This window comes from Apis cerana, linkage group LG5 (genome assembly GCF_029169275.1).
Source record: "Apis cerana isolate GH-2021 linkage group LG5, AcerK_1.0, whole genome shotgun sequence".
NCBI classification, from domain to species: domain Eukaryota; kingdom Metazoa; phylum Arthropoda; class Insecta; order Hymenoptera; family Apidae; genus Apis; species Apis cerana.
In genome coordinates this window covers 12,518,890-12,543,806 of record NC_083856.1, presented here as the reverse complement: position 1 = coordinate 12,543,806, position 24,917 = coordinate 12,518,890, and the positions used below count along the sequence as shown (strand labels likewise).

Here is a 24,917-nt window from a genome sequence, read left to right as displayed (position 1 = left end):
TATCTTTTGTTAAAAAAAAAAGAAAAATTTCTTATCTGACATGCGAAACGTACACGATTTTTCCATTCGTTCGGAAAAATATTAAAAATATAGATGGATACGTGATATCATCGATAAAAATTCTATCATTTCTGTTATTTTCGCCTTTCTTGAAATTATTCCGATGGAACGAATCTGATAATATTGTAACGAAACTGCCGAGATATATCCATTTATATTTCGATCATTATTTTTATCCCGAGAAGTCGCACGGAATGCTTAAAAAAAAAAAAAAAAAAAAAAAAACACGTTTATCGTTTCGTACAATTATTGAAACAATTATTGTAAAGAAATTGCGAGGAGAGATACACGAAAATTCGAAGCCAGTCGATAAATAGTGAAATTTAGCGCGATTCAGGTCGGTGTTAATTGTTTAAAAAAAAAAAAAAAAAAAATTTAATATTGTAAATTGTTCCCTTTGTCGGGCGGATTGCGAGAAAATTATTGAATCGCCCTTAAAAAAAGGAAAAAAAAAAAATTCGTATCGAATTGCGCACCAATGTTACGAATGATGACCCTCCCCGCCCTCCCCCTTTCCCCCTTTGATCGCGAATGATATTAATTTATGACCCTCTACCTCTCCCCTGCCTCCACCATTTTAAAAATGTCAAACAACTTCTCCCTCCCGTGAATTGTGTGCAGTCGTTTTTTTAACGCGCGCACACATACACACGTACACACAGACATATATATATATATACACACAAGGCGAAGAAGGAAAGTGGCCTTACATTCGATTCCTTCGATTCTGTGTTGCTCCTGCTTTTCAATTTATCAAAGCACTCGTTGACACTTTACGAAGAAAAAAACAAAAAAAAAAAACAAAAAAAAATCGATCATCTATTTATAATGCTCTTTGTTATACATGTTTTTGTGGTGCTACACTGAGAATAAAAGATAAAAAAATCAAAAAAAAGAAAAGAAAGAAAAAGAAGAAAGAAATGGCGATTAAATAAAAGTGATATATTTAAAATGAAACAGAAACTGTGTTGATGCTTCGAACACGTCGATTCAACAAAAAAAAAAAAAAAAAAAGAAAAAATTCGTCCCTCGTGAACAAACGGGTACACGGGCGGAATCAAACGAACAGCTGGTGGATCATCGAATAAACTTATTGTGCCCGTTTAAATTGGCTCGTTGAACGTTGAATGGCGAATTTAATTAAAGCGTTACACCGTTAACCGTCTAACCGAGCATCTAACCGTCTTCCTGCCGCTTGAATATAACATCAGAATATAGAAAGAAAGTAGGGAAAAGTAGAGAGATTATTAGAGAACGAATTAAGAAACGCGCAAAATCCGTACTCGATAGACCAATTTTTGAATTTTCCCCGTTTAACGCTATAACGTCGTAATATATAACGTTTAACGCTTAGAACGGGAGGAAATCGCGTGAATCGCGCAAATTTAACGCCTAATTCAATGTTTCTCGTGTTACGTTAATCATAGTGCAACCGTGCAATCGTATATCGCTTGCGTAAGAAATTGCGTAAGGGTAAGAGTAGAACGAAAAAAAAAAAAAAAAAAAGGAAGAAGAAGAAGAAAAGTTTGAAACGCACGTGTATACGTATATATGCAAAAATCAAGAGCGGAATTAAAATTATAATTGGTCGTAGAAGAAAGTAATTTGCGTCAAATCGTAGCCACGTATAATATAATTTACGTTAGTTTAAAAGCATTAATGAATTTCACTCGAAAATAGAACTTGATTAAACGAAACGAGACCGGCAATTTATTAAGTGAAAAAAAGTATTCCAGCCACATTGGGAAACGACCGATCGAATCCCTACTTCGAATGGATATCGATCGATTGCTAGCCGCCATTTTTTTTTTTAATAAAACCGATCGTATTAACTAGTGCTGTCAGATCTATCGATAATATATATTTTTTTTTCTTTTTCCTTTTTTCCGAACAGGAAAGAAAAGTAAAAGTATTGAGGATTATTCGTTGTCGATAAATAATTTTTATTATCTATATTCGAGAGATACGATCCAAATTTTCGCGATTCTATCTATTTATTTCGTTTGATATTTCGTACGATACGATCGTACGATAAGGAGATTCAAGTTTGAAAAATTTAATTTCAACGCGGTTACTCTTAATTATACGATGAAATTTACGATACGGTATTATGCGAAACATTTATCGATGCTGCCCGATTAAAACAGATATTAGCAGATACCACGTTCAACATTCCGCGCGGAGCCGTGTATATTCGTTAAAAACATCGTGAAAATTCGTAATACCAACGCTTAGAAATTATACTTCCAGTTTTTTGGGAGGGGGAAGGAGAGGGGAGGGGAGGAACTCTTGTTTCGCAAACGTTATAACTTTGCGTTTTAATGGAACATTTATATCGTCGAAATGTCCGCAAGGTGATTAAACGCGAGTCGATAAATTTGAAAAATTATTACATCGCGTTTCGTTAACAAGCGCCAGCTTGTCACACGTCAACGAAGGAATTTTAATTGAAATCTATTTAATATATTTTAATAATTAAGTTCCTAGGTTTACAGTTGTCGTTAATTTGATTTTAGTTCGAGAAATGAGATATTCAACTTTTTTTTTTTTTTGTACGTGTGTTAAATATCAATGCAAAATCGTACAAATCGAAAAGATTAATTTGCAAAACGCTCAAATGAATATATAAAATATGTAAAAAGAATTCGTAAGAAAATTGATTTCAAATTTTTATTATTATCCCGAAGCACAAAACGATGGTGGAAATATCGATGAGTTCGAAATTATCTTGTATAATATTATCGTATTTCTAGAATCGTACTTTTTCTTAAGTATTGTATAAAAAAACAAAAATTAAATTATTCGCACTTTTATTGTTATAGTTAAATTTTAAACGTCCTTGTAAAAATAAATTAAATATAACATATATATAATTGATTATATAAAATCTTTTAATGCAATATATTTGATTGTTATACTTTTATTAAACGCATTGAATTGTTATCTTTCCATTTTTTAAAAGTAATCTATATATTACTGTATAACTGTATCCGTTGTAAAAAATTTTATCCAGAAATATTTTAATAAAATATTCTGCACAATATTTGAATAAGTAACATATCGAGCAATCGTAAAGGAGTTATAAGTAAATTATAATAATAATAATATAAAAAGGAAATTACGAATTAAAAGATAATGCAGCGACATTAAAGACTAACTATCCACCAATTATGATACATTAAATGTATAAAAATATTTATATTAACACGTTAATCCAAAAACAGATAACTGCCTTATCCACGTAATATTAAATACAACATATTATTAATCGTCTTTATAAATATTATGATTTATATGTATAAAGAGAGATCGATATTAAATATCAATATTTAATTTTCTCGAAATCAAACGACATAAAAATTTCAAAATTCCATTTTACTCTCCATCATTCAGCACGAAAATAATCCAATTATTAACGAGATTTAAAATCCATTTATAGAAATTTAAAATGCAAAACAATTATCATCATCAAATAGATTAACGTGACTTTTTAATTATTTTTTAAACACAAATCGCGATGTGTAACCAATGTGTTCGTAGAAAGAAAAGTAAAACAATTTCCTTCATTGACTTAAAATTTCGAAAAATTCGGATTTGAATATATTGCGTATTAAAATATCGATTAAAATTGTGATCTTACAATTTATACAATTGATATATAATCCAATTTTCCCGTACTTTTTCCGCGCATAGACGTAATGAATCGTGCAACGAGGGAACAGTCTGGACTCTTTCCAACGATTACCGATGAACATGGCGAAAGGAAGGAAAGAAAAAAAAAGGGAGGGAAAAGGAGATGTATATGAACAAGTAAGAGTGAGAATGAAGTCGAGGGAGCTTGTATATAGTGAATGTGTGCAGTATTTATGTGTTATACATTTAATATACATATATATATATATATATAAATATATATATATATATATATACATATACATAGTTATAAATATTAATATTGTTAAGACTAAGAAAAAAAAATGTAACAACAATGGAGAAAGTAATACATTGTCTATGAAATAATTAATAATCGTAACGTGATAGTCACGATTTAATTTCCTGTACAAAAAATGTTGCCATATAATACCATGTTAGGAGACACTTCAATCCTTTGCCTCGTCTTAATTTTAAAAAAATAATAGAAAGCAACAAATTTTAATTGCCAATAAAACAATTGCGTTTGGTTAAAAATATCTGAATGCAAAATATTAATTGATATATCACATGGTTAAATTTAATAATTCTTCATAGCTTTCTAATCTGCAATTAAAATTACAATTAAAATTAAACTTCGATACAAATGTAATTTTCGTTCATTTGCGTTTCTTTAATGACACGAATATTATAATTGAATTGCCTCTTAACATTAACACAGTACGAAACAAGCAACATAAAAACGAAAACGAACACGTCAGCGTTACTATTCGTCCCCTGGTTCGTGCCAATTTTTTCAGAATGGAACTCGAAACTCGCTTCGCTAATCGCAATATTTTCCGACGCAACTATCGATACTGATCTCATGGCCGAATTCGTTCCGACTTGTGCTTTCTATGTATATATATATATGTATATATATATGTGTATATATATACATATATATATATACAAACGAAAAGTCGGTCCGCTTCCATCCTTCACGCGCCACGAACAATTTTCCCATTCTTTGAACGATTTATATCGCTTAAACTCCTCGCAACGAAACAACTATCGAGTCGATTTCACGATTACGATGATCCTAGAGAAGAGTGAAACGGAAATTTCGACCGAGGAAGTGCCGAGGAAATTGAATATGATCAATTCGAACATGGCGTCATCGAGCATCGATGAATTCGATACAACGAATTCAAAAAGTGTTTTGTTCAACGTCGAAAGAATTTGTTTGTTTCCTCGCGTCTGTACATACATGTACATGAATGGACAATAATAATAAAACAAAGTTGAAAGCTATTAAAAAGATACTCTGTTCGCATGAGTGTGTGCACGTGTGTGTGTGTATGTAGTTGATCGATTCAACAAGAATTTTGGAAAATAATCGTAATAATACTGTAATGAAAAATCCATTTTCATGGCACGCGTTAGAAAGAACAGCTTGTTCCAATTTCATAATTGTTAAATTGTTTTTTCTCACTTTGTTTATTACTGAACGTACGCATTTAAAAATCTCGATTAAAGATAATAGACATACTGATCGCCGATTTTCAAGCTTAATAAATAAATAATTCGTTTAAATATTGCATTTTTTAACGCGATCATAATAGTTCGTTTAAACGGATCAAATTTTTTTTGTGAAATGATTAAATGAGGAATTATAAAAATACTATTCATAGGAAAAAAAAATTCTTACTTCATAGAATCGGATAAAGTATATATTTATATTGGTACAATTTTTATTCGTTTGTTGCGAACTATTCTATTTAAATGTTCCGTACATGTCCTGTAAAAAATTAAAACATCACGTTCTTCAATGAAAGATTATACAATTAGGTTACGAAATTAATGCATACTTCATTTTTTCGTTATTTTTATAATCAATAAATCGAATTAACTGCATTATATTTTTGATCATTTTCGATCTCTTCCTATTAATGTATTATGAACATTAATATATTTTTAATGAAATTGAATCGTTTTAAGTTTATATAATATAATACAGTTGTTATCGATAAATTTATTAATAATTATTATTTTCTCTTTTTTTTTGAATCTGTCAAAGATTTGCCAAGAAAATAGCACACTTAATTATTAAAATTAAATATCGTACAACTTAAAATTTTATTTCGAATATTGTCAATATCAATAGCAAAAAATTTTTCCATTTATTTTCGATTGTCATTAAGTTTTACGAACATTATATTTAATTTATCAAAGTAAATATTAGAAGATAATAAAAATAATTTATTTTTATCATAATTTATAATAAAATTTATAATTTGGATTTTATATTATTATTTATTTTATGTGACATCAAAAAAAAAAATAAAATATCCATAAAATATATATATATATAAAAGATTCATTTTTATTAATAAAATACTTCGACAAATGATTGAATTAAATAATATAACTCAATCCAAACTCGAATTTTAATATGATAATACTAAAGCAATGATGAAATTACTTATTTTGTTTATTTTTAATTTCTTTTTATAATAAATATAAAAATTTTGTTCAAATTTATACGATTTTTTTTAATAAAATATACACGTTAAAGAAATGTGTGTACAAAATGTAGTCTTATCGTTGAAAAGCTCGATATCGATATATAAAAGTATTGCTTTCTTTAATGAACTGACTAAAATTAATATTTTATGATGTGAAAAACGCAACAAATAATGATGTGAAACTTTAAAGATTTAAAGATATATATTTAAACTAAAATAAAAAAATACTGAATTGTTAATAAAGAGATAACAGAATATCAGAAATGCAGAAAAAATTAAATATATTTATATATTTTTTCCTAATTCAAATTACTTAGAAATATAGCATTTTTACTATTGTTTCATTTTTTACATTTTGACATATTTCTTTTTCTTTCTCTATTGATCGTTCGTTCGTTCTAAATTATTAATGCAATCTATAATATTTTATGAAAAAAACGAATGAATTATAATTTAAATTTTCTGTCAAAAATATTCATCATATTCATAATTAACAAATGTATAATTACAGATTCATAATTTAAAAAAAATACTTTAAGGCAAATACGCAATTATAAAAAATAGTTATCTTCGAAATAAAATTTATGAAGTTGGTAACAAATATCTAGAAATATTTTAATAATTTATGTTGGTAATATTAATTGACGATCAACTCGTATGAGTGTGCGCTGTAGTTTCATTCGTTCGGTGACAATGGCGGCAGACCTTGATCAGTTTCAACAGCTTTTAAATACACTCCTGAGCACGGATAATGATGCCAGAACCCAAGCAGAAGTGCGTATATCTTTTATGATTTTTACACGCATATTTTATATATATTAATTTTTTTACGAAACATAAATCTTATAAAATGAGATACTTCATTTCCAGAGCACGTTGCCAACATGTTGTCAGAATTTGCATGTGGGCACCATTCAGTGATTTTTTGCATTGAATTACAGTTCTACTTATAATTTTATTAATAAATAATTTTATATATTATCAATATAATTAGTTTCAAGTTAAATAAAATTAATTATCTTAATGAATACTGACAAGTGTTTAGAAGAACCTAATAAAATCCAAAATGGTGTCCCGTGGCATGCACTCCTCCAACCTTTTACATTCATCCGTGTCATTTTTAATGCAATGCAAATATGCATCTTATCAAATTTTTTTATGATTATTTTATTGTTTACATGATGATATTATAACATTACAAGATAAAACAATTTATTTTAGTATTAAGTAATACATAATATATAGCGAAACTACTTAGTAATATTTATAATTTCTGTATTTCGCTTTCCCGCCTACACAGGATCATTTTCGATTTGATTTCCGGTATTTCTGAATCTAGTTTAAATGATATAAAAAATATATTCATTTATATGAATACTATTTCATATATTTAAAATTATATTATTATTGTTATTAATACTAATTTTTTATATTTCATTTAATGTGTATATAATAAAATTAATGATATAATAAAAATAATAAACTATATAATCATATCTTATACTATATCTTTTTTCCTTGATTTTATTTAGTTTAATAGTTTAAAATGTAGTATTAAAATATTAATTATAAATTGTTATTTTTTAAATATTTATATTTCTTATTGACATTTATTTACTTCATATTTTAAAATAAAACTAAAATTTTTTTTATCTAAAACAAAAGTATTTTATTATAAAAGATTGAATTTTATAATATATATGTAATATTATATATTTTAATATTTTAGGATGCATACAACAATCTCCCAGTGGATAGCAAGGTGACATTTCTTTTAACTTCTTTATGCAATGCCACTCTTACAGAAGAGATGCGTGCTATGGCTGCCGTCTTGTTACGTCGACTCTTCTCTTCTGAATTTATGGATTTTTATCCTAAAGTAAATATATTTTTATTATATTTATTTTAATAATTTTCTAACTATAAAAATGAAAATAAGCTTTATAATATATATGAGAAAATTTTTGTTTGCAATAAGTTTTATATTTTTTAAATTTTTATATAATAAAGATATTATTCAGTTCTTATTGCTGATACATATAGTAAATTGCAGACTAAAATAATTTCAAATCATATAATGCGCTCTATAGTTTATGCCAACAACTATTGCCAATGATAAAGTGACCTATTGTGAATCTTATGAATTATCAATTTATATTACTTATTAAATCTATATTATTTTTGTTATTATATATAAATATTTTTTGTGATATTTATTAGCAAATTTATTTCAAACATATAAAATATTTAGAAGATATATATATATATAAATAAATATTTATAAAATTTTAAGAAAAGTTTTCAGATATAATAATTTTAAAGTATTTGATTGATTTAGAATTTTTAAATTTTCATAATTTAAAAATATATTAAAATTTTTAAATCTTTTATTTAATTCATGTTCTTACAAAAAAATTATATAACCATTTTGTAAAAATTGAAATTTTATTTAAAAAAAATAAAATATAGATTAACGTATATTATCTTTTGCAAAATTCTTATATAAAAATTTATATTTTAATAAATAAAATATAATACATAAAGAAAAATTCATTTGCTATAATGTATCATATTTTTGTTTATCAATATAGCTGTATTTATTTTTAGATTCCACCAGAAGCACAAGCTCAATTAAAAGAGCAAATTTTATTATCTGTTCAAAATGAACAGACAGAAACTATTCGACGTAAGGTTTGTGAGGTTGCAGCTGAAGTTGCAAGAAATTTGATTGATGAAGATGGTAATAATCAATGGCCAGAGTTTCTGCAGTTCCTATTCCAATGTGCAAATAGTCCTGTACCAGCATTGAAAGAAAATGCTCTTCGAATGTTCACGTAAGTTTAATATATATATATATATATATATATATATATTTAAGTTTTTATTATAAATAATATATAATTTCGAATTTCATTGCACAATATTCATTTTAAATAAATATAGATCCGTCCCAGGCGTATTTGGAAATCAACAAGCAAATTATTTGAATCTTATAAAACAAATGTTACAACAATCGATTATGGATTCTGCAAACTATGAGGTATTATAAAATATATTTTTTTATGTATATTTATACTTACATTTTTATATTCGTACATTCATTTTATATTTTCAATGTTTAATATTGAAGATTGGAAGAACGATACACGAGATTAGAATAGTTTAATTTCTCGTCATAAATTCTTCCTATAGAAAAATTGCCTTCTGATGACTGTGATTTGTGAAGATTTAATTTATAGACAGATACGGGGCATACAAAAATTAATAAATAAATAAAGTTTTGTTTATTTTTATTTGTAATTTTTTTTATTTCTTTTTTATCATTATTATTACTCGTTTTTTTGCGTAAAAATAATTGCATAAAATTAATTTTCTTGTTTTTTTAAATTTTATTTTTAATAATTATAATAATTTTTATTATAGGTCAGATTTCAAGCAGTAAGAGCAATTGGAGCCTTTATCATTTTGCATGATAAAGAAGAAAATATACAGAAACATTTTTCAGAATTATTACCAGCAATTGTACAAGTAATTGCTCAATCAGTAGAAAAACAAGGAGATGATGCTCTCTTAAAAGTTTTAATTGATTTAGCAGAATCGACGCCTAAGTTTTTGAGATTACAATTAGAAACTATAATGGAAATGTGTATGAAAATATTTTCGAATGAAGATATGGCTGACTCATGGAGACAATTAGCATTGGAAGTATTAGTAACATTAGCAGAAACTGCTCCTGCAATGGTACGTAAAGTTGGTGGAAAATATATTGCATCTCTAGTACCATTGGTACTAAAAATGATGACAGATATAGAAGAAGATGAAAAATGGAGTTTTTCTGATGAAATCGTTGATGATGACAATGATAGTAATAATGTTGTTGCTGAAAGCGCTTTAGACAGATTAGCATGTGGTTTAGGTGGTAAAACTATGTTACCACAAATTGTACAAAATATTCCTTCAATGTTGAATAATAGTGATTGGAAGTATAGGTAAATATTTATAAAATATTTTTATTTATTTTCAATATTCATAATATCCATCACAGAATAGTCAGCAATTATTCGTTCTATACAAATAATTGCGTTACATCTGTGATAGAGTAATCTTTCAAATTATCTATTTTTATCTATCGTTTTGATAGTTAAAAATTTAAGATTTTTGAAGGATGTTCTTTAATAAGAGAGTTGATAATAGTATTATAATATTATTGTCATAGATATAGAACAAACACTTATATTTTTGCTAATTTATTAAAAATATTTAATAAAATTATAGTTATATAAAATTATATAAATATTCAAAAAATTTATAATAGACATGCTGCTCTTATGGCAATATCAGCTGTTGGAGAAGGTTGTCATAAACAAATGGAAGCAATATTACCTCAAATTATGGAAGGAGTTATACAATATTTGCAAGATCCTGTAAGTTTAAAAACTGTATTTTTTATAAATTTTATTATATGATTCATTATAAAATATCATGAATTGAGTCAGCAATTATATTTTTTGATATAAATATAATAGCGTTACATTCATGATAAACTAAAACGAAAAATTTTATATTCATATATATTATTGTTTTGACAATATATTAGAATACGTTTTTCGGAGTTCTTAAAAATTGACTATTATTTTTTGCAAGATAGTCATAGTTTTAGAACATATATGTTTATCTATTGATTAATTATATTTACTAATTATATATCTTTTGTAGCATCCTCGTGTAAGATATGCAGCTTGTAATGCAGTAGGTCAAATGTCAACTGATTTTGCACCTATATTTGAAAAAAAATTTCATGACAAAGTCATTCCTGGTTTATTAATGGTTTTGGACGATAATGCAAATCCAAGGGTTCAAGCTCACGCTGGTGCAGCACTTGTAAATTTTAGCGAAGATTGTCCAAAAAATATATTAACACCATATTTAGATGCTATTATGGCTAAATTGGAATCAATTCTTACTGCTAAATTTCAAGAATTAGTTGAGAAAGGAACTAAACTTGTCTTAGAACAAGTAAGCATATTAACTATATGTAATTAAATAAAATTGTATATATAATTATTTTTTTAACTTCTAATAATAATAATTTTTAATAATTATTTTTTTTTTTTTTTTTTTTATAGGTTGTCACAACTATCGCATCTGTTGCTGATACATGTGAAGAACAATTTGTAACATATTATGATAGATTAATGCCATGTCTAAAATATATTATTCAAAATGCTAATCAACAAGAACACAAAATGTTACGTGGGAAGACAATTGAATGCGTGAGTCTTATAGGACTTGCAGTAGGACCTGAAAAGGTATAATAATACTAAACAATAAAAAATGACAATAAAATCTTTAATTTTTTTTTTAAAAATACATTATATAACTATATTTTTTATGGTTATATAGTTTATTGCAGATGCTAGTGAAGTTATGGACATGTTACTAAAAACTCATTCTGAAGGAGATCTTCCAGATGATGATCCACAAACAAGTTATCTTATATCCGCATGGACACGAATTTGTAAAATTCTAGGTAGGAAATTTAAAATTTTATCTTTTTAGATAAAATATATTAAAATATAATTAAACAATAATAATTAAATTCTTTAGGTAAACAATTTGAACAATATTTGCCATTAGTAATGGGCCCAGTTTTACGAACAGCCGCTATGAGACCTGAAGTGGCTTTATTAGATAATGAAGATATGGAAGGTATAGAAGATGTTGATTGGGAATTCATCTCTCTTGGTGAACAACAAAATTTCGGAATTAAAACAGCTGGTTTAGAAGATAAAGCTTCTGCCTGTGAAATGTTAGTTTGCTATGCGCGTGAATTGAAGGAAGGTTTTGCAGATTATGCAGAAGAAGTAGTACGGCTAATGGTTCCTATGCTGAAATTTTATTTTCATGATGGTGTTAGAACAGCTGCTGCTGCAAGTTTACCATATCTTCTTGATTGCGCAAAAATAAAAGGTTAATAATAATTAATAATAATTATACGTATATATTTTCATAAAATATTAAAATATTCTTTGTATTATAATTATAAATAATAATTAAATTACAGGTCCACAGTATCTTGAAGGAATGTGGGCATATATTTGTCCTGATCTCTTAAAAGCAATTGATACAGAACCTGAATCTGATGTTTTATTAGAATTATTGTATTCGTTGGCCAAATGTATTGAAACTCTTGGTGCAGGTTGCTTAGGAGCACAACCCATGGCTGAACTTTTACGTATATTGGATAAATTACTTAATAAACATTTTGAAAGAGCAGTAGCTAGATTGGAAAAACGTAAAGATGAAGATTATGATGAGGTAAGATTTTGCATATATAATTTTGACATAAAATTTAATTAATATTATGGATAGTTTAAAATTTTTATTAAAATTATAGATTGTTGAAGAACAACTTGCTGATGAAGATAATGAAGATGTATATACTCTAAGTAAAATAGCAGATATTTTACATGCTTTATTCACTACTCATAAATCTTCATTTTTCCCTTATTTTGATCAAATTTGTGGACATTTTGTTAAATTATTAAGTCCTGAAAGATCTTGGTCAGATCATCAATGGGCTTTATGTGTTTTTGACGATGTAATAGAATTTGGCGGACCTGAATGTGCAAAATATCAAGAATATTTTTTACGACCAATGATACAATATGTATCAGATAAATCAGCAGAAGTAAGACAAGCAGCAGCTTATGGTTGTGGGGTTTTAGGACAATATGGAGGAGAAGCATTTGCTCAAGCATGTGCAGAAGCTTTACCTAGATTAATGGAAGTTATAAATGATCCAGAATCTAGATCACCTGAAAATGTCAATCCTACAGAAAATGCTATTTCTGCAGTAACAAAAATTCTTAAATATAATAATAAAGCAATCAATGTCGATGAAATACTTCCTCATTGGTAAATTGATATTTATTAATCTTGATATGATGTAATACGAACTGGTTTTTTTTTGTTAGAGGACTCAAAAATTATATTTAACACCGAAAAATATATATAATTTAGCGATTATTTTTCACTATGTAAAAATTGATATTAAAACAATTATAAATGTAACATATAAAGAAAAACGAGAACATGTAATCGGTGATATTATCTCTTTGAGTCTTTTAGCAAAAGAATTATATATTATATTAATTGTAAAAAAATTAGTAAAAAATTTATTTGTCCAGGCTCTCTTGGCTACCAGTGGTAGAAGATGAAGATGAAGCACCTTATGTTTATGGATATTTATGTGATTTAATTGAAGCAAATCACGTAGCAGTTTTAGGACCAAATAATTCGAATCTACCTCGGTTGATAAGTTTTTTTGCAGAAGCATTTTACAAAGATGCCGTACCAACGGATAATCCTGTCATGGGTAGAATTCTTAGCATTGTTAGACAAATACAGGTATAAGTAAACAATGTATATTATATAAAATATATTTTTATTCTATTGCATATTTATGTTTTAAAAAATAATCTATTCTCTGTTTTAGAACAACGAGTCTATGTTCCAGGCATGCATAAATGCATTAACAGCAGATCAACAGCAGGCACTGCATGAGGCACTTCGTGCACAGCCTACTAATTAGCCATTTGCTTTTACCCTCGATCTTTAACATTTTAATATAAAAGAAAAAAACATACACACACACATTTGCTTTAATAAAGCTTGTGGAGAAATCACAGATTTTAGGTAGCTATGGAACAATTGCGCCAGCCTAATTATGAAGAGAAATAATTGTATGTAACTATTTGATATAATTCATATATTTGTTGATTGTATTTCATTAGTAGATACAATAGTCATCCCATTTTTTACTATTTGGAATTGTTGCGAATTACATACCATAAAACTTGTACTTGTCATTACTTGATGAAGTGTGATATGTTAAACATAAATTTAGCAATATAAAATTTATTAAATTATATAAGTGAGTTCGCACTGACGAAATTTTTATAATTCATTATTTTTGCTTAATTTATGATGATAATACAATAAAATAATATTACATTCATGAATTTATTTTTAACATAAAATTAAAACAAGACACATTTCCCGCCATTGCGAGCCGAACGATGCTTAGTGTCTATTTTTTTTCTTTCTCTCTTTTTTCTTTTTTAATGCTTTGTAAATTGCATAGTATTTGTAAACACTAACTCCAGCTTTGGAGTTTAGAATATTAAGAATGTTCATAGAATAATATTACATTTTTGTCATTGCGATCTCTTTGTCCCAATTATCCGCCTTCTGATACTACTTTTTTGGCAGAATAATAAAACTGCGAAAAATAGACTGGAAAAACACCAACTCATTGCTATCAAATGATGGCATAATATATTGTGATTTAGGTATTTTTATTATTAAATTTAGGTACAGTAAATGTTATTTAATAATATCGATAATATTACAGCGTTGAAGTTAGACGAAACTGTATACGAATGCCTTTTAAATGAAACGTAATGAACTGCAATGTAATGTGTAAAACATTTTATATTTTGATATATTAAATTATTTGTTAATTCTAATTCAACACATTGGATTACATTAGAAAAGTATACATTTTCAGTTTGATATAAAGTATACTTAACCGTGTAATTTTACAGCTAATTTACATTGATTTATTACGCTTATTTAGCTGTAATTTTGCAATTTGTTATTGCGTAAAATAAAGTATAACAATGAAACCAAGATATATTACTGAAATAAGTTGAAAAGAATGCTGGGCATTACGTTTCTTCCGGTTATTGTGTAATGACAATGTGAATTAAGGACAGTGGCGTAAAAAAATGACTGAATGGAGTAACATTACAATTTCTTGTTCTTGTTGCTATTTATTTGTACACAATAATTATCATGATATTTACCATTGCAAGCGAATTTGCAATGGAAAATATTCCAGAAATAAAATCTGCGACTAGTTACAACAAAATCCTCCAAAAAATTTTTTTTTGTTACGACACAAAAGAATATAACTAATGGTCGGACATTTATTTGTATGTATATATCAAAGTATATAAATATTAAAACTAAGTACATAAAGTTGAATTACATAAATGTAATTATTGATAATTAGTAGGCACTGCCTCATTAATTATTTCATGAAGACTAAGATCTTGTGAAATAGATACAAGCAATGTGCGATTGTAAACATTTCAATTAAGAATTATTGAAGGACTGTTCGTGCGATGTATTGTGACAAAAAGATTTGTGAAAACAAAATCAATATGAAAAAAGTAAAATTATAATTCTTATAATTATATAGAGATTATTTTAAAGTTATTATTAATTAAAATAAATCTCAGCTTTTTAATTGATTGTTTTGCTTTACCTTTAAAATTATATATTTTATTCGTAATATAAATGAAATTTTTACAATGTAAGAAAGAATCATAATTATCGTTATATTACATTTAATTTTCGTTTATAAAAAAAATATATATTTAAATTATTACTTATTGATATATATTTAATCATATATATAATTTATTATATAAACTTATGAAATTACGATCAATTATATAAATAATTAAATTTAAATTTGAAAATATCATAATATATATAAAAATAAAAGTAATGACAGTATATTTTCATTTAGAGGTTTTTATTTAGTTGAATAGTTAAGTTTTTGTTCATGTATACACTAAAAATAAATTAAAAATATATGTTGCATGTCTTTTTTATGTGAAACATTTTGTTATATAGTATTTAACAATTGTATATCAATCAAAACATAAATGTTAAATATGCGTTCGATGAATTAATTACTGTAAAAATATACAAAATGCGAGTATTGAGCAATTTTCTCTTATGAGTTTATCAGATATTGCGTCAAAAATCTTATTCATAATTCATAATAAATATTTACTTTAATGATATTTTAATCTATTTTAATTAAATAATTCGTTCATAATTACGTTTTGTTTTTAATAAATCAGTTATGTCGTATTTCAGTCATCAATTCAATTAATCGAGAATAAAATTTTTTTAGATTGAAATATTTTGTTTGTTATTACATATATAAGTAGATATATTAAATTTATTATAGATGTTATCAGATAAATTACACATATAATGTAATTATGTATGGCTAAACAGAAAAAAGTTTATAATATAAAAATGACACATATTTAAATTATGCTAAAAAAATTTATTTTATACAATTATAAAAATGACAAAAAAAAATAATTTCTTAAATAAAAACTCTATCCTTTAATTATATCATATGTAATAATAAAATTATGTCAAAATAATAAGAAAAAATTTAATTTCCCTTGTAAAAAATTTGTATTTAAGAAAATTAAAACTATCATTATTATTAAATTTATTATTACTACATAAATGAACACTTTATTATAAAATAAAAAGATGAATGTAAAATAAACAGTTGAAATGAATTTATAAAAAATATTCAAAATATAAATTTCAAATATAAATTTTCATTATTTTATTTAATTCATTTTAATTATTTATGTGATCAAATTATTATATATTTATTTATTATATTTATTCTATTTAATAGAATATAAAATATTTATTATTAATTATCATTATCATTCAAATTCAATACATTTCAATAATGATAAAATTATTTGTTATTTTTAATTTAAAAAAAATATTAATAATTTGATATTTTTATAATATAATTATATGTATAATATATATTCGTAAAATTCGTAAAATATATGTATAATGATATTATTCGTATATTCATATAAAATAATTTTAATAATTAATTTTACATGAAGTATATATATATATATATATGTATATATATATATATATACACACACATATATAATATGTATGTATATATATGTATGTATGTATGTATGTATGTATGTATGTATGTATGTATGTATGTATGTATGTATGCATGTATATATATATATATATATATTTGAAAATATATGTGTGTGACTATGCGATAACTATATAATATTATGATCATCCGATATTACGTCATCATTCCCCCTCTCTCCTTTAATTAACACTCATAAAAAATGTTTGGTGCACATATTTTATGCATTACAAGTAACATATCTGTTATGTGAAATTTATTTTTAATTGATCAACTTCTTATTATTAGTTTAGTTTCTTCAACAGTTAAAAGTGTAACAATCCGGTGTAACTATTGTCTTGAAAAAGTACGTTTTTTTAAAATCAAAAAGCACATTATTGTACCTATTCTTTTTAAATCATATTTTAAACGTAAAAAGATTATATTTTTATTATTAATATTGCATAATATTTAATAAAATAAATTATTTAAAGAATAATTGGAAACTAATTTATTTTCTTTCCTTCTTTTTTCTCATAAATACTATTATTTAATATATATAATTAATTTGAATAATTTAAATAGATTTTAGAATATTTATAAATTTATAACATTTATAAATTTTTAATTCGCAATAAAAATAAGAAAGGAAAGAATTTTAGAATCTAGAGTATGATATTTTGATGTTTTTATTTTTGATAATCATTGACACTACACTTTAAATAAAGATATTTATATGGCTTCTTGCCCTCATTTGTAATTCTTATACTCTTTTAATATAGGACTCATGCATATACACTTTTTTCTCGAGGTTCATAGTGCTATTATTTCGTCCCTGATAATATACTGAAAATGTGTGATACGTAGTATCCACAAGTGTTGTGGCAGTTGTGTGTGTCAGTCGTGAAATAGTATTTTAAAATAACATAAAATGAGAAATTTCTCTAAAAATTTCCAAGAATTTTCTTTTCTGTAAAAATCCGATAAATCAAATAATGAGTTCAATAAACTTCTAGCGGAACTCTGATTTTTCGTCATATCCTATTACTTATCTTTATAGTCAATCATCGTGTATACAGAAATTAGGGCGTGAAAAGGTTCGTTTAGTTCAATTGGAATTTATAAAAGTTTAAAAAGAAAGTATATATAAAACTAAAAAATATATATAAAAATAAATTATTAAAAGCCGAGTGAACAAGTTACTTGAGATTTTACATTTTATTATTAAATTTTAAATATTATATCTTTGATTGATTATATCTGGTTATATGATGTTTTCTGCATTCTTCTTTTTTTAACTATAAAACATATTTTAGCAACATGCTATTGTTTTACAAGGAATAAATGTATAAAAAATTTTATTGAATCATAATATGTAATAACCAAACATGACTGGTTCACAAATAATTCGGCACATCTCTAATTGTTTCCTGGAGATTATACGATTATTCATGAATATTTTATAATCATAATGATTCGTAATCATAAAATTATAATAATGATATTGATCAATAATTTTAAGATAACTTGTGAAAACCAGGTAAACGTTCATCAATTTCTTGTGTAGATTATAAATGAATATTATATGTAAATATATGTATAATTAAAATAGTATTAACTTTTAATATATCTTAATTTAAATATTGTTAAAAATATTTGCGAATTTTATTTTATTTTTTATTTTTTATGAAATAAATATAAGTATAAATTTATAATTTTAATAATACAAATTTAAAATTTATATTTATTTTTTATTACGTATAATTCAAGTAAAAGATAATATATATATATAATTTTTATTTTATATTTTATATATTTTGTATTATTTTTAATGATAAGACATACAAATAATTTAATTATTTATAATAATATAATTATAATAATAATATTATTTTAAATAATATTTTGTTTAATAGGTTTTTTATGGACCTAACATTGAAGCAGTAAAAAATGTCTAGAAAGCGTGCTAGAGAAGAAACTATGTTGAATTCTACATCATATTCAAATATTCAAAATGGAGAAGATGCATCTTGCTCCAGGGAAGATTCACCTGTATATCCTGTAAGTAGCATTTAATATAATAAATAAAATTTGTTACAAATTCATTAATATTATAAGTTATTTATATTATTTTATTATTTGATATTTTATTAATTTAAAGCAATATAAATATATATTTATTATGTTGAAAATTTGTATTAATATATATTTATATGAAGTATTGTTCATTTATTTTTTGATTTATGTATAAAGTTTATATATAAATTATATTATAATAATAGGAAATTATCTGTAATAATTCAGAAATAATATATTTGTAATTTCATGTATATTGTATCATTCATTTCTATATATCTAGTTTCATAGAATCAGAAGTTTTTAATGATAATGATATAATATATGATGCAAGATCATAGCCATATCTAATGAAATATAATATTGCGAATACTTAATTAAATAGTCTTGTTGAAATATTTGATAAGCAATTATATTAATATAGATTTTGCAACATATTTATGGTTTGTATTATACATAATTTAAACTTTTTTTTATTGATATATAAAGAAATTTTATATTTCTTAAAAATTTTATCTTCTCTATAAAAAAACTTGAAGATTTGTAAAAGCTAATTTAATTTAAAGAAATTTTATAGGTAGATTATTTGAAAATTTATTTTTTTTTTTTTTTTTATAAAAAAATAATTTTTTTAATATTAACAGCTAGTGACAATGACTTGGAGAAGCAACAGGAATTCACATAATGAATCAGGTCAAATTTCACTGAAAAAGTATAATAGTGAAATTTCTATTTACCACAAAGAACTTCCAGTGAGTTTAATTTTTTTTTTTAATAATTTTAATGCCGAAATATAATATCTTTAATTTTTTATCTTTTTATTTTAATTTTAAAATTAAATATAAATACTTTATTTTGCATATAATTAAAATAAATATATTTCACATAATTAAAATAAAACAATTCTCAAAATTTATGAGAAAAAGAGTGTTATTATATCAATATTATATTTAAATATTAATTTTATATTTTAAATGTTAATGTTATATTTAAATATTTTAAAAATAATTTTTATAAAATCTTAGTATATATATTAATTGTATATACTGATTTATATATATATTTTTTATCATACTATTTATATTAAATTTATTGCAGTCAATTTGCAAGGAAGCACCTTTTAGTGATGATCCAGAAGCACTTGCTGAAAGAAATGCATGTGATTATAACATTCGCATTACATTAAAAATGGCAAAAAGTGGTAAAGGTTAGTATAATTAAAAATTAATTAAATATTTTTTAATCAGATATTATTTATCTAATTAATAGTTATTAAAAACTTTTGAATGTTATATTAATAATATTAATAATTTTTGTAATGATTTAGCTCCTAGAAAAATCAGAGTCTATGCAGATGGTATTTATGATCTATTTCATCAAGGACATGCACGACAACTTTTACAAGCAAAAAATATTTTCCCTAATGTATATCTTATTGTAGGAGGTAAAAAGTAAATTCTAATTTTTTAATATATAGCATAAGTATTATATAATATTATTAAAAAATATTTTTATAGAAAATAAAGATATATAAAATGTATAATTATTATATAATTAAAATAAAATATTTATAAAATATATGTAATTTGTACAATTACAGTTTGTAATGATCAGTTAACACATAGTAAAAAAGGAAGAACAGTTATGACAGATGTTGAAAGATATGATGCAGTAAGACATTGTCGTTATGTAGATGAAGTGGTTAGAGATGCACCTTGGGAACTGGATGATGAATTTCTTATAAAACATAAAGTAAACTCAAATGTATAATATTTTTTCTAGAATAAATTTATTAAATGTTAATATTTAATTCTTGTGTTATTTTTAGATTGATTTTGTGGCTCATGATGATATACCTTATATGACAGATGATAGCACAGATGTTTATGCTGCCTTAAAGGCTAAAGGTATGTTTGTAGCTACACAAAGAACAGAAGGAGTATCAACATCCGATATTGTTGCAAGAATAGTTAAAGATTATGATATTTATGTAAGAAGAAATCTTGCGCGAGGCTATAGTGCAAAAGAACTTAATGTTTCTTTTCTCAATGTAAGTATAAATTAATGAAAAAAAGATATAAATTGCTATGCTATAACATATAATAAATAAAATATATAATAAAATAAATAATTGTGATTTTTATTCTATTATTAATATTTTTTAAACAATACTATTATATAAGCAATAATATTTTATGATAAGATATATTCTTATAGGAAAAGAAATTTCGTTTACAAAATAAATTTGATGATTTAAAAGATAAAGGTAAAAGAGTAATGGAGAATATTGGTGAAAAACGTATGGATATGATTAGCAAATGGGAAGAAAAATCTCGAGATTTTATCGATGCTTTTCTACTTTTATTTGGAAGAGAAGGTAGATTGGTGAGTGACATATAAAATTTTGATTTTAATATTAATAATATCCTGCAGATTATCATTAAATTCATAAAAAAATAATTAATATATTATTATTATTATATATTAATTAATATTAATAATTTTTACAGTCAACAATTTGGAATGAAAGTAAAGGTCGTTTAATGCAAGCATTATCTCCTCCTGCAAGTCCAAAAAGAGATGGCAGTCCAAATGGCAGTAATAGCAGCAATAATGATGAAGATCAGACAAGGTACATCACAGCATTCGAGTCAATTGACTAATATGCAACACCACTTCATTCTGTACTGCTTCTATATGAAAACCTTCAATACTTCACACCACCCATTTGCAGCATGTTATGTTAGTATACAATTCCACTGTTATACATTAGATAAATTTTAAGCAGTAACACACAATTTAACCATTGCTTGTTGTAAAAGATGTGTTTCATTTTCTTTATCCTTTCTATGTATATAATATATGTATAGTGCATAACATAGTATTGTTACAAAAATTTTCGTTTAAATATCTACAAAATACGAAAATGTTACTTATTTAATATTAATTCAAATTAATTGAATTAATATATATGATTTATGTTACAGTCCACCACCGAAAAAGACTGGCCGTTTTGAATATTCGCAGAGTAATTATTATTTAAGCGATGATTATAGCGACGATGAAGAAGAAAATTTGCACTCTAAATGATAACCTCTTTTTTCAAAATCACATTCTTCATTTTGACCAAAAATATCGTGCAATCTCTTTAAAAATGTTTAAAAATAATTTTATGCATCTATGTGATTTATTAATATGGATTATAATGTTATGCTTAATAATTTTTTTATGCTATGATTTCATACTACATACGATATAAAATTATTTGTTGTAATAATTTCATTCAATCCAATCATGCATTATTATATATTAATTAGATTATATATGTGCATGAACATTACAGAAGTCATAGATTACTTAAATCGTTATAACTATTCTTGAGAGTTTCATTATCATATCGTTATTTATATTATTAATAAGTTCCTATAATCTGGTTTTGAATGATATTATTGTTCATTTTGAATTTCATACAAGAATTTCTAATAGTTAAACGCATATTTTCATTTATGCAAGAAAGTCTGGTTCAAATGATCAGTTAACAATATTTATTAATTTTCAATTTTTTTCTTACTAATTTTATATAACATTTTTTTACAAGTTATTCTATAATTAATAATTTATAATATATATATTTGCAGTGAAAATATCTGCAATTAATATTAAATTATATTTTGATTTTTATAATAAATAGATGATTTAAATATATATATGTATGTATATATATACATGTATATGTATATGTATATATATTTTTTTTCAATGATCCATTTTAAAAGTCATATTGAATACATTTAGAATTGTTTATGAAAAGTTAGTACATAAAATTAATATTTACTTATATTTTAAATATTACTGATAAAATAATACGAAAATATGAAGTAAAAAAAAATTTATCAAAGAATTTATCATTACTATGAATTTAATTTGAACTATGAAATTATTAGAAATTATTCAAAAATTTGTATTACAAAAAGTTGTATTACAGAAATTTTAATAGTATTGAAGAAATTTGAACAAATGTAATTTTATAAATAATTGTTCTTGTTTAATCTAGAGTATTTATAAAATATAAAAATTTTTAATTTATTTTTATTAGTAAATAATCATGTGTGTAGTAAAATTCTTGAATATGAATCAATAGAATTCAAGAAAATGAATAAAAATCAAAATGAATAATAGAATTTTAATTTAAATAAGTATACATCAAAATAAGAATCATTTTGAAAATGGTGCTTTTATTTGAATATATACTGATATAATAACCCTGGTACAACCATTTTTATATTTTGAAATTATAACGTAGTTTTATAATATTCTTGTATTATCGTATGATTACTAAAACATTTGAATGAAATATTTTTTTAATATATAAATAAAATATATGATAAAAATATTTATTTTTATTTTCAATATGTAGTATTCAGAATAATGTAATTCTTAACGCTAGCAACTTTGTTAATAGCGTATAGTTCCAGGGATAAAAAAGTATACATTAGATGAGTTTTAAATACAAAATTAAGATATAATATATACATATTAAAAATTTGTAAAAAAAAAGAAAAGGCATATAAATTTGTATACATTGAAGTGTTTTTGTTTCTTAAAATGTACCAATGGTGCCTGAGTTTAACATCTTTTATTTAAATATATATATAAAGTAGTATATTTCTGTATGAAGCATGTCATAAAATTTTTAAAATATATATGTTAATATTTGCTTCCCAATGTAACTGATGCATAAATTAGTAACATGTAATAATATGTGATAAGATATAGTATTTTCGATATCTTTTTTAATGTATACATCCAAAAATATTTAGACACGCACACTTTTATGATCGAAATAAATTTATGTAATTTTAACAGTTTTCCTGTAAATTACACTCTAGGTTTTTAAAACAAAAAAATATCTACATTGTAAAAATTATATCTCAAATGCAAACACAAAATGTAGTAATGTTCCATATTATTTATGTAAGAGCAAATAAAAGCTGTTCAATGAAATATTACAAATGATTATTTTTTAATTATAATTATAATATATATATTAAATAATTTTTATTATTTTAATATTTCATGTTTTTCTTATAAATAATTATTAATAGCTAATTTTTAAGAAAATTTAATTAACAATTACGCATGTACGCTTATAATATATTTTGATTTATATATATGTAATGTTACGAAATGATTTCAATTTGAAAATAATGTAATAATTAAAAATATCATTGATTATTATTTAAATATTTGATATTATAATATATATATATTTATAATATTTATTTTTTACATAAAGTATAATTACTTAATTACTAATTATATTATTTCAAAAGTTTAAATTGTATGTTTAGTGTAAAAAAATAATATTGTTATCAATGTTACCATCTATTTAAATAAAAATTTAATCATATATACTATGTTAAATCAAAAATAAATTAATCAAATCATAAATGAAAATTATATATATGTATAATTATATAATATATATACATATATATATATATATTTTTTTTTCTACATTTAAATTATTTATATTTTTTATATTTATATTAACATATATTTTCTATATTTATATTTAATTTTTTTATGTATGGTATAATTGCTTAGAAAAGATTAAAATCGAAACCTTTAATTTTTTATTCTACATTTTATTTTTTTTATTTTAATTTTTTGAAATTATATAGTACAACAATTTAATAGTAATAAGAGCAGTAAGTAGTTCACTATTTTGCATATAATACAAAGCTTTTTTATATTAAGACTTTATAAATTCATTTATAATTAAATTATAAAATTATAAATTTTATATTGTTTAATGTTTGTAAATAATTTAGCACTTT

At 23.6% G+C, this 24,917-nt stretch overlaps 2 protein-coding genes and 1 non-coding gene across 12 annotated transcripts; all 3 read left to right on the top strand.

Moving 5' to 3' along the window:
- The first annotated feature begins 6,848 nt into the window (after positions 1–6,848).
- LOC108003321 (importin-5) lies at positions 6,849–15,534 on the top strand. Its single transcript, XM_062075402.1, has 14 exons — positions 6,849–6,992; positions 7,948–8,097; positions 8,826–9,052; positions 9,162–9,258; positions 9,642–10,207; positions 10,534–10,642; positions 10,935–11,234; positions 11,345–11,527; positions 11,622–11,748; positions 11,826–12,188; positions 12,283–12,536; positions 12,616–13,136; positions 13,409–13,628; positions 13,717–15,534. Exons 1-14 carry the CDS (start codon positions 6,876–6,878, stop codon positions 13,810–13,812), a joined length of 3,330 nt encoding a protein of 1,109 aa, XP_061931386.1. The 5' UTR covers positions 6,849–6,875; the 3' UTR covers positions 13,813–15,534.
- Positions 9,351–9,478, top strand: LOC114578201 (small Cajal body-specific RNA 8). Its single transcript, XR_003698960.1, has one exon. It is a non-coding gene; the product is annotated as a small Cajal body-specific RNA 8 (non-coding RNA).
- Positions 15,535–17,194: 1,660 nt separating the features above from the next.
- On the top strand, positions 17,195–24,090 carry LOC108003277 (choline-phosphate cytidylyltransferase A). Of its 10 annotated transcripts, XM_062075406.1 has the most exons (11): positions 17,758–18,098; positions 18,318–18,541; positions 18,918–19,062; positions 19,722–19,829; positions 20,176–20,284; positions 20,405–20,521; positions 20,678–20,829; positions 20,906–21,127; positions 21,295–21,462; positions 21,588–21,709; positions 22,065–24,090. In XM_062075406.1, the coding sequence occupies exons 3-11, from the start codon at positions 18,952–18,954 to the stop codon at positions 22,165–22,167; spliced, it is 1,212 nt and encodes a 403-aa protein (XP_061931390.1). In that variant the 5' UTR covers positions 17,758–18,098; positions 18,318–18,541; positions 18,918–18,951; the 3' UTR covers positions 22,168–24,090. The 10 variants fall into 10 exon arrangements, 7 of the variants coding, with proteins under 7 accessions (XP_061931388.1, XP_061931394.1, XP_061931387.1 ...); XR_009829838.1 differs by lacking the exons at positions 17,758–18,098; positions 18,318–18,541 and adding an exon at positions 17,195–17,368 and having other exon boundaries at positions 21,588–21,819; positions 22,065–22,292; XM_062075404.1 differs by lacking the exons at positions 17,758–18,098; positions 18,318–18,541 and adding an exon at positions 17,195–17,368.
- Positions 24,091–24,917: the final 827 nt, after the last annotated feature.

What these genes read in the sequence shown, in the direction of transcription:
- LOC108003321 (XM_062075402.1), top strand. Translation starts at nt 6,876, where the DNA reads ATGAGTGTGCGCTGTAGTTTCATTCGTTCGGTGACAATGGCGGCAGAC. An exon ending in ATGCCAGAACCCAAGCAGAA is followed by an intron (nt 6,993 to 7,947) that starts GTGCGTATATCT and finishes TTAATATTTTAG; the next exon opens with GATGCATACAACAATCTCCC. An exon ending in CTAAACTTGTCTTAGAACAA is followed by an intron (nt 11,235 to 11,344) that starts GTAAGCATATTA and finishes TTTTTTTTATAG; the next exon opens with GTTGTCACAACTATCGCATC.
- LOC108003277 (XM_062075404.1), top strand. Translation starts at nt 18,952, where the DNA reads ATGTCTAGAAAGCGTGCTAGAGAAGAAACTATGTTGAATTCTACATCA. An exon ending in AATGGCAAAAAGTGGTAAAG is followed by an intron (nt 20,285 to 20,404) that starts GTTAGTATAATT and finishes GTAATGATTTAG; the next exon opens with CTCCTAGAAAAATCAGAGTC. An exon ending in AATGATGAAGATCAGACAAG is followed by an intron (nt 21,710 to 22,064) that starts GTACATCACAGC and finishes TTTATGTTACAG; the next exon opens with TCCACCACCGAAAAAGACTG.